The sequence below is a fragment of the Poecilia reticulata genome, linkage group LG7, assembly GCF_000633615.1.
Source record: "Poecilia reticulata strain Guanapo linkage group LG7, Guppy_female_1.0+MT, whole genome shotgun sequence".
In the NCBI taxonomy this organism is placed as follows: Eukaryota; Metazoa; Chordata; class Actinopteri; order Cyprinodontiformes; family Poeciliidae; genus Poecilia; species Poecilia reticulata.
The window spans coordinates 28,682,524-28,692,654 of record NC_024337.1 but is presented as its reverse complement, the minus strand read 5'-3'; the positions used below and the strand labels follow the sequence as shown (position 1 = coordinate 28,692,654).

The 10,131-nt window shown below is 38.1% G+C and overlaps 2 protein-coding genes across 5 annotated transcripts in view; both read right to left on the bottom strand.

Annotated features, from left to right (window-relative positions):
• zmynd12 (zinc finger, MYND-type containing 12) overlaps positions 1–7,299 on the bottom strand; it is a 12,726-nt gene extending 5,427 nt beyond the window's left edge. The window contains exons 1-7 of one of the 2 annotated variants that reach the window (XM_008414782.2): positions 7,086–7,299; positions 4,249–4,375; positions 3,274–3,445; positions 2,989–3,158; positions 2,492–2,614; positions 1,552–1,633; positions 746–891 (exon numbers count right to left, since the gene is read on the bottom strand). In XM_008414782.2, coding sequence (XP_008413004.1) covers positions 746–891; positions 1,552–1,633; positions 2,492–2,614; positions 2,989–3,158; positions 3,274–3,445; positions 4,249–4,375; positions 7,086–7,228 — 963 coding nt within the window. In that variant the 5' untranslated portion in view covers positions 7,229–7,299. The remainder of the gene's footprint in view (positions 1–745; positions 892–1,551; positions 1,634–2,491; positions 2,615–2,988; positions 3,159–3,273; positions 3,446–4,248; positions 4,376–7,085) is intronic. The other variant, XM_008414783.2, reaches the window with a different exon arrangement.
• A 1,468-nt stretch (positions 7,300–8,767) lies between these two features.
• The window catches only part of LOC103468002 (epithelial membrane protein 3-like), a 4,313-nt gene continuing 2,949 nt past the window's right edge, over positions 8,768–10,131 (bottom strand). For all 3 annotated transcript variants that reach the window (XM_008414793.2, XM_008414795.2, XM_008414794.2), the window contains exons 2-5: positions 9,939–10,030; positions 9,758–9,860; positions 9,514–9,654; positions 8,768–9,232 (exon numbers count right to left, since the gene is read on the bottom strand). In XM_008414793.2, coding sequence (XP_008413015.1) covers positions 9,057–9,232; positions 9,514–9,654; positions 9,758–9,860; positions 9,939–10,030 — 512 coding nt within the window. In that variant the 3' untranslated portion in view covers positions 8,768–9,056. The remainder of the gene's footprint in view (positions 9,233–9,513; positions 9,655–9,757; positions 9,861–9,938; positions 10,031–10,131) is intronic.

The window sequence follows — 10,131 nt, the reverse complement described above, 5'->3', positions numbered from 1 at the left end:
ATATATGCATGTCTTCAGCATAGACAGGGGACTACAACAGATTTGAGATTGATCGTCATGGTTATGTGCTGCTTTGTTCTAGTCTATAGTGTGCAATCCTAAGAAAACAATTAGGATTGCAGGTGTAAATTGACAAACGTATGTATGGGTAATGAAAATTTGGATAAAAAGTGTTCAGTCAGCAGAATCGTGTATAAAAGCATAGTATAAATTCAGAATGACATTTCCTTTTTTGAGGAAGATATTATCTCCATAGTTAACCAAATTTTACCTTTGTAAAATATGCGTGGCAAAAAGTGGTAAAAAGAGAAAAAGTACAATTTTAATAAAAAAAAAAAAATGAGAGCCTGTTATTTCTCTAACAACTGGCTGCTGGTTGGGGTGGTTCCTCTTGAGTAAAGCATGCATTTCTGCCTGTTCTGTAAGATTTCCTCTAACATTTAACCTCACTCTGTGGTCAAGACCTACTTAATTGTAAATACTATGAATAGGTACGTCGTAGCTGTTTGTTTTTTTGTTTTTTTAGGTTGACACTCAAAAATCATCTGTAATCTTTTAGGTGAGACAGTGCGCAAAGTCTGCAGGCCAAATCCAGGGTCAGACTGTCGCGACACTACCGCTCCCAACGGTGTACGACTTATGTTTACGGAATCACCAATTAGCGGTAATCCAATCTTTAGACAACGCTGGGAAGATCTGAGAAACTGTGTCACAGAGTCGTACCTAACTCCATCAGGTGATTTACCTTGTGAAAGTCTCCGTTGATGAACCACAACATGGCGAGGTTGTAGGCAATAAGTGCAATGAGAGCGGCGTCTCTTCTGGACTGTTTTTGTTCGAACTCCAACATGACTCTCAGCATTTCCTCCATTTCGACTCGCTGGGCCTTTTCTAGTTCAGAGTCATGGAATGGAAGACGTTTTATTATGTGCTTAATACTTTAGTAACAAGTAGTCTGTTATAAGAGTCCTGTATACCCTTAGTGTTCTGGTAACGGTGTGTGTGTGTGTGTGTGTGTGTGTGTGTGTGTGTGTGTGTGTGCGGGTGTGTGTGTGCGTGTGTGTGCGCGTGTGCGTGTGTGTAACTGTTTGTAGTTTTTCTAAGCATTTTTTCTTACCTGCTTTTGCCAATAAACATTCCATGAAGCCTGGGAATTTGCTTAACAGGCTTTATATTATAAGTAGGGCAGCAGCTGTGATAGAGTCAAGCAGTACGGATGCTGCTCAGCCAGAGTTGTGTCTGCAGTGGTCTCTAGTCAGCTATAAGCACGCTAGTGTAAATCTGGGGTTTAGCGTTTGGATTGCACAGCAAGACAGATGAGCTAAATATAGCGCTGTTGACCTTATTTTTTTCAGTTCGTCTTAGTCTCATTCATTAGTTCACTCGTATGTTAATGGAGCTCCTGGCTTTAGTTTGGAGTGTGACGTAGATGGACAGACTGTGACATTTTCTGTGTTTCACTGCGGAGCGCTGTCGCTAAGTAAGCTAATGGGATGTTTTGTCATTAAATGCTAGATGAGTGTTTTACATAGCTGAGGAAACCATACGCACCATAAAAGGAAACAGATGAGTCGGCATGTTTCTGGTGGGTCTCTAGTAGACTGTTTAGATGTTTGTGCCACCTTTCTGCCACCTACAAAAAAATAAACAAAGCATTTCTAGATTAAACATGAACCATGTAAAGAAAAAGTGAATGAAATCAAGTAATATTTTTGAACTGATGCATGCAGCGTGGCTTTGTTTACTGTGGCTTATGTGGATAAAAGTAGGAATGACGTGTGTGGTGGCTTTTGAGGCACTGTAGAGTACAGTAGTTGTCACTGGGTTTAGTTTGGGTTTTGCTTTACAATCTTTGTAAGGCTGCTTGTGCACCTATTTTTTCTTCTACTTAATTTTCCTTTAAAACAATTAGGCACAACATTCAGTGAACAGTCAGCTTACTTTTTGTGGTTTAGCCTCCTTTTGGAGGGTGTCAGTGACTGTCTTAAAAAAAACGTACAAGCCGTCAGCCTTTGTGTTGGTTAAGGTTTCTGTCATTTAAAAAGAAAATCATTTTTATTGGTTTTATATAGTATATTATTCAAATATTCTGAGACATTAGATTTTTGGTTTTCATTGACTATTAGTCATGATTGTCCAAAATAACAGAAATAAACACTTGATACTGTACTGAAATACACTTACATACAAGTTCCACTTTCTGAACTGAACAATGGAAATCAATTTACTTTTCCACAATTTTCCAATTTACCCAGGTGTACTTGCAATTCCCTGGCTCTGAAACGTCCTAGACCACTTATATGGTCTAAACTGACATTATTTATTTGTGTTTTCCATGCCCCGTGTTTGTTTTGTTGATTTTTTTTATTTTTTATTAAGAAACAACGAAAGAAATGCCGGAGTATGAAGGCTTTATACTTTGCCTTTTATAGCCAGATTATAAAGGAAAAAGAAAACAACAAAAAAAAACAAAATATGTGCATGGGCAAACCTCAGAGTACAGGGAGTGAACAATGGTAGCCTTCCCCTGTCTGTTAAACACATTAGCAATTAGAAAGTATCCCTTTGTGGTGGCAGAGCTGTCTAAGCCATACTCCTCACAGGCAAAGTAAATCTGTAAATAAAAACATATACACCCATATTAGTTCATATTATATCACTAAACAGTGTTTGGTGATATTGTAAGCCTTGTTATTTTAATTACTTTTATTCTTTTGCTACTATTTATGTTTTTTCTTAGCTACCAGGGGGGCAATGCAGACTTTGAGCAGCAACACCATTTGCAGGTATTATATGAACTTAAATTAAGTTCTGCAAGGTAAAGTAAGGCTGCTACTCATAGATTGGTCCAAATTACTTAAGAGGAACAAACAAATGTACAACAAGGACCTGATGTCTATTGAAGTGACTTAGAAGCATATTAAACATGGTTATGTACAAAGGCTAACTAATCATTTCATCTGTAACAGTAAAAAATAAAATTCAAACATCATTTGAAAAGTGATGCAGGGCGGTTTCCAGGTTTCCAACTGATGTGTGGAAATGGCCCAGGCTCCTATGCAGCTGCTGTTGGATTGAAGCGCCCAATTCTGGATTCTTCAGTACAGCCCACTCAGCCTGGGACAGGAGCTCTGCCACAACAGCTAAGTTGCCCAGGCCTGGAAATCAACAAGCAAGGACACAAATGAGCACGTTTATGCATATAAAATTATCAGAAAGAGAAAAGAAACTGTGTACTTTGAGCCGAAGAATCATTTTGTGCTCATCTCTTACCCATGTTGGCCTCCGCCAACAGTATATAGGCCGGGACGAGCTGGATGGTATTGGGACCATATAGGTCAATGGAGGTTTGCAGGCAGCAGTGGGCAGCAGGAAGTGCCTCTTCGTGTTTACCCTCCGAAAGTTTGCTCTGAGCCACCAACTTGCAAATCTTGATCAGATGAGTCTGAGCAAGAAACCAAATCAATAGTTACCTTCGCTCCATGGCAACTCTTCAGACCTCAAGAACTGATTGCATAACAGTTCACAGAAACAAACCAAGTTATCTCACACCTCATCCCATTTCTCTGAAGTGTCATTTTGCAGGAATGAAGTGAACTAGACTCAGCTAGTTCTGAAGGTACTGCTGTTTCTTTTTTTTCTGAGATAACATGGTGTGGGTTGCACAGTGGCGCAGTTGGTAGAGCTGTTGCCTTGCAGCAAGAAGGTTCTGGGTTCGATACCCGGCCAGGGTCTTTCTGCATGGAGTTTGCATGTTCTCCCTGTGCATGCGTGGGTTTTCTCCGGGTACTCCGGTTTCCTCTCACAGTCCAAAAACATGACTGTCAGGTTAATTGGTCTGTCTAAATTGCCCCTAGGTGTGAGTGTGTGTGTGCATGGTTGTTTGTCCTGTGTGTCTCTGTGTTGCCCTGCGACAGACTGGTAACCTGTCCAGGATGACCCCGCCTCTCGCCCGGAACGTTAGCTGGAGATGGGCACCAGCAACCCTCCCAACCTCACTAAGGGACATGGGTGTAAAGAAAATGGATGGATGGATGGATGGATGGATGGATGGATGGATGGACGGACGGATGGATGGATGGATAACACGGTGTAGTTTGGATTATACAAATTTGGAACGGAGGGGCCATTTCCAGATACACATAACAAAAGGAGAGAAATGATTGATGTTGCTTAGCTGTAATACCCAAAACAAAGCCAGAAATTCCATGTGAGTATGTTTTCATATACATTCCCCAGTTTGTTTACCTTTCTTAACTGGTTTCTCTTGCGGACGGCCGGATCGTAGATATCTTTCATGGTACGTATGGAAACAAGCATCTGACAGATTCTTTCATGGACTCCCACCCAGTCAGCCTGCTGGTGATCTGCATTGCTGAGGAAATTTAAATACATATCTGTTATACAAGAGACATTTTTCTCTCTGTCCCAACACCTGAAGTTCCAAGAAGTTGAACTGACTTTGTAACCTCCAAGAAATCCTCCCCTGTTATGCTAATGAATCATGATTCACTGCGAGTTACATTGTAGGCCGGTACAAGACATTGTGAAATACCAGGGAGATAAAGTGTTGTTAAAAGCTGCAGTCTTTTGAATTCTGGAAACATTCTAAGATGCCATCTGAGTTCATGGAGGGAACAGTAAATTGAAAGCTATAATAACTGGCCTGTAATTTGGTTCCACTGGTTCCCTTCGTCTGCACACTCTTGTGGAAACTGACTGAACTTTCCGTGCATATTTCTTACTGCGGAGAATGTTTGCTCGCTCTATATTGCATTTGTCTTTTTGAGCAGGCAGAAATCTGGCCATGCCACATCACCACTAAGACGACACAAACAGAAGTCTGAAAGACTGCACAGCTGGAAGGGAGAAAAATGTAACGTCCTGTTTGGCCATTTCGATCAAATACAATGTTATGGCACTAAAGTTAGGTATGCAACTAAAGTGATTTGCAAAACTACATGGACCCTTTGAAAATGTTCACTTTCGTTATCACACGACCGCGAACTTCAACGTATTTGATTTGGATTTTATACGTTAGACACCAACACAAAGTGGTGTATTATTGTGACGTCACAGGAAAAGTTTAGCCTGATTGGACAGAATATCTGCAAACAGCAAGCTTTGAATAGCATTTTCTCAATAGGATTTAGATAAGGACTTTGACTTAGCCAGTTTAATATAAACCATTTCACAGTAGTTCAAGTTTTTGTCTTGCTAAAAGATATGGCAGGTTTATTCATGTCACCTTTTGAACACAACACAATTCAAAGCTTTTTTTTATTTTTATTTTTTTTTACATAAAACCAAAGCAAAACATTAGGTAACACTTTATTTGAAGGGGTGTGCATAAGACTGACATGACACTGTCATAAACATGACATAACACATGTAATGAACATGAAGAAGTCTTTATGAATGTTTTATGACTGTTGTCATGAAGTATCATTCGGTAAATAATGACACTTTTAATGCAAAGTTGCTCTAAAAGTAACATTAAAAGTCCATTAAAAATGCCAACTTTGCATGATTTTGTAAATTATAATAATTTAATGCAAAGTGTTATGGTGTTACAGGTGTTATGTCATGTTTATGACAGTGTCATGTCAGTCTTATGCACACCCCTTCAAATAAAGTGTTACCAAACATTAATTTAATAAATGTCTTTAACCTTTAAAAATGTTTTGCTTAAAAAAAAAAGAAGAAATATTAAAATGCTTATTTAAAGCTCAAACTCCTGCTTCTGTGGCAAACAGTTCATTGGTGGGGTTCTTTGGTCAAAAGCCCTAGTAACTAATAATGTTTTAGTCTGGGATTAATTAGGATAGGGCTGAATTTAGCTCCATCGTCATTCTATCAGCTTCCTTGTTGAGAATAGTATCCTGCAACATAAGCTGCCTCCATGATATTTGACCTTTGGGACTGCATGTTAAGACTGTATCCACATGTGAATGAACTGTGAGGCTAATTCATTCACAGTATTATCCTTACTTTGTAATTTAGGTAGATGGCCATGTCTTGGTAGGTTTGCAGTTCTTACAGTTTGCATAGTTCTCCACAACTTTATCTATGAAATGTCTGCTGTGTTCCTTTGTCTTTATGATGCAGCTTATTCACTGATGTTCTCAACCAAATCTCTGAGGCCTTCCCAGAACAGCTGCATTTACACACAGATGAATTCTTGTTCACGAATTTAGTTACTTCAGAAGGTAACTGGTTTTTCTTTACCTCCTTTTTCAGATTTTTCTGACGACCACATCTCATTTTCCTTCAGTTAGCAATCATGCATTACTGTCTCTTAAAGAGCCAAATAAAATACATAGAATACTGTGGTTTTTACAGATGGAAATGTGGTAATATACAAGAGGAATGAATAGTTTTACAAATTAATATTGACCATTAAACAGGAAAATGTTAATAGTCTGACAAACATCTTTATATTGTAACCTCATGCATTAACACCAGTTCTATCAGTACTTTTCTGTTTTGAATTCCTTGTTATGGTCATTTGAATTTAACAACAAAAAAATTTTTCGTTTTTCTCTCTCTTGCTTTTTCAGTATAAAGGCTTAACGGAAAGTATGCACAGTAAGTGACTGTAAGCTCCATGAGACTGGCTTTAGTGGCTCATCCCTTCCCATAAATCCCCGCAGGGAGGGCCACCTCATGCTACCGTTCACTGTTCAGCCACCGAGGGTTTTAGCCAATACCATCTTGTGCTCTGTAACTGAGCAGAAAGTCGAAATGAGGGTTTACAGAGATATAAAAAAAAAACTTCTCAAAGCACATTTCTGGCATTAAAATAAGGGAGAACGAAAATATTATTGCACTAATATAGCTTCCAGCTGTTTCTCTCCTTGATAGCAGCAGCCACATCAACACACACGTGATATTTTTCTGTAGCAATGCATAGCGTACACTGCCACCTAGCGTTAACATGGTGTAAGCCCCCGCCCCTCAACCCGCTACCAAATTAATAAAACATACTGCAGCATTTATAAACTGCTCCCATAAACCACGAGTAATATATGCAGTATTAGAACACGTATAATGTTAAGACAAGACATCCAACAAAGTGAGCTTACCAGTAGAAAGTGACCTGACACTTGGCGCACTGTAAGTACGCTTCCCTTTGACAAAGTTCACAATACTTTTCCTTTCCTTTGGCGAAGGCAAGTGGCATTATTTCGGTGGCAACCGCCGAAGTTCCAGGTTCATCAGGCTCCATTTTTTACCAGAAAACTTCTTCACTGCAGGTTTATTTCAGCGTTTGGTCCTTGTTATGCGGTTGCTATGGAAACAACTTTAGCCGTCTCGAAAAGCTAGCATTCCTTTTTTTTAAAGAGATATACGAAATCTTAAAATTATGGTAAGGTACCTTTTTAACAGCATGAACTGTGAAAAGGTATAGGCCTCACTGAACATCAGTTATTTATTTTATTTTATTTTATTTTATTTTATTTTATTTTATTTTATTTTATTTTATTTTATTTTATTTTATTTTATTTTAACACGTAAATGCTTTAGATCGTTGAACATATCAGGCAAAAATAAACCAAATACACGTAGTCCTAATTTTATGTTAAAAAATATAATTGTCTGTTCTACTACTGAATCAACATTTCTTTGGTTCAGTTTTACTAGATACAACCAGGCATTATTACATTGTTCTTGCAGTCAAAAAATTCACATAGAGCCTGTCTAATAACACGAAGAAGGCTATAAGATTTCAAAAGCAACAAATCATGTTTCTGTACCCAAAGAAATGGCTACAGAGGGTTGCAAAGTCTTTTTTCCCCATCTCTATAACATTCACTATATTTTTTCACAAGTAATAAAAACATGGAATGGGGGATAACCCTTCAAGGAGTGGCTGGCCTACTAAAATTTTCCAAAAGTGCATCATTCTTACCTATTGATCAACAAAAGACACTGACTAACATTTAAAGTCAAGAGTTAACAGTAAGAATGGGCAAAAGTAGCTGTCATGGCAGAGCTTCATGAGGAAAACACCACTGTCCAAAAACAATACAAAGACCCATCTCACATTTCCCAAAGAAAACTTGACAAGGCTTTTTATAAACTAGGCAAATTGTAATATACTGGAAGTTGTATGTCCCGTTCCACCTCTTTTAAAATTAACACAGTATTTTAGAATGAGAGGATTATTTTATAGTATGTCAGTGGTAGTTTTATAGTCGGGTGTTGTTTTACTTTATCAAGACGTAAATGGCGAGCTGTAAACGATGGAATCATAAATTCTGCTCTCTACCTAAAGGACAATGTTCAGCCATCAATTCATGACCTTAAGCTAACTCAGCCTTTAGTAAAACAGGATGACAATGGTTAATGCAACCTGTAAATCCTTCTCTGAATAGCTTAAAAAGACGAATATAAATGTATTTATCTGGTTTTAAATCCGATTGAGTTACTGTGGCATAACCCTAAAATCCTAAAAATGGTTTCACCTTTCCACTATACTGTTACACTCTGTTTAAACCAAACCCACCTGGAATGTGTGTTGCCAGAAAGCTCCACCTTATTCTTGTTTTAGTAAAGTACACAGATCCACTTAGAATCCCCAGAGAAAAAGCTTTTCTGGCAAAACACCCAAACAACCGCTTGGCTAGATAGATAGCATCTAATGGTTGTTATGGAGACTTGGTGACCCTAAGATGCCACTGTTTCCTGCAGTCTGCTAACAGTAAACTCTGTTTTTTTTATCATTCTGCTGATCGTGGGTGGTAAAAAAAAGGTTATTATGGACTTCAGTCAGTCTTTTTGCGATATTTATTAGAAGGTGCTATGAAATACATACAAGGTTTGAGGGAAAAATGTTACACAAAAACATATAATGTTCTATTAAATCAAATGAGACTTACTAATCTAGAACTCACTGATTAGGATAGATGCTTCTGTCAAATATATATAAACAGATACAACTATCACGTTAGCTAAGGGTATGTTATACATTTTGCTTTTACAAAAGTAGCATTCCCAAAATTCAGTCACTTTTATGAACCTTAAAGCTGCTGACTTAGATTTTCTTTGTCTGATCATTCTTTCTTACGCAGGTGGATATACATAATCCCACTACACAACAACAAAGGGACACACACCCACGCCAAGATATAGCAGTAGCCAAAGTTCCCTGAAGTCAGATTTTTTGAGTCCAGGAGGATTTCCGTATTGTGAAGAGTGTAGACTAGTGCAGCAGAAAAGACTGTCAGACCTTGTAATAAACAAACAGACAAAACGATTGTTAGGAACAAAAGCTTATACAAGGAGGTTCCTTAAAACACACATAACATCTGAGGTGCATAAATTAACACCTAGCAGAAGTCCACAATTTCTGTACCAATCTGCTCTACCATTACTAAACTCATGTCTTCAATAGTGGTTGTACAAAATTCCATATTTATAATGTTTTACAAATGGGCCTTAATTGGATTGTTAAGCTGTATCTGGAATATGGTGCAATTTCACATGTGTCCCAGATCCCCTAAGGTTTACCTGCAAAGATTTGACACAGTCCTGTGAAGTAGAAGAGTCCGCCCTTCGACATAGTGAACAGCTGGCCTAAGAACACCAAGAAGGAGACTGAGGAAAAGACGACTGAGATGACCATGAGGACCTGTACAGCCTGAAGCCATTCTAAAGAGGAAGAAAATATATATATATAATAAATGCTAATGACTCTCTGGTTTTTACCTCTTAAATGTTTTGAATCAGGTAAAATCCTTTTTTAAAGGCCTACCTGTTTCTTTGATGGTTGCACACAGATGAGTTCCCGTGGAGTTGTCCAACCTACAGTTGTACCAAAGGTCTGATGTTTCTGTGGAATCCCACACCCACCAGGACTTTTAAAGAAAATAAAACACAATGCATATGGTTAGCTATGTCCTTGAAAATAATGTTCTCATAAACATGAGTATTACCTTTTCCATGGTTGCAATGAATAGCATTGCTAGTGTGATGAGATGCAGCGTGGTAACAAAAATTAGCAAGTAGGCCATCTTCAAAACCCTGTCTGAAAGAGAAAGAAACCATATTTTTATTATTTTGGATAAGGAAACCCCACTCAAACTCACAATAAGACTGTAAAAAGTTGTGTATATATATATATATATA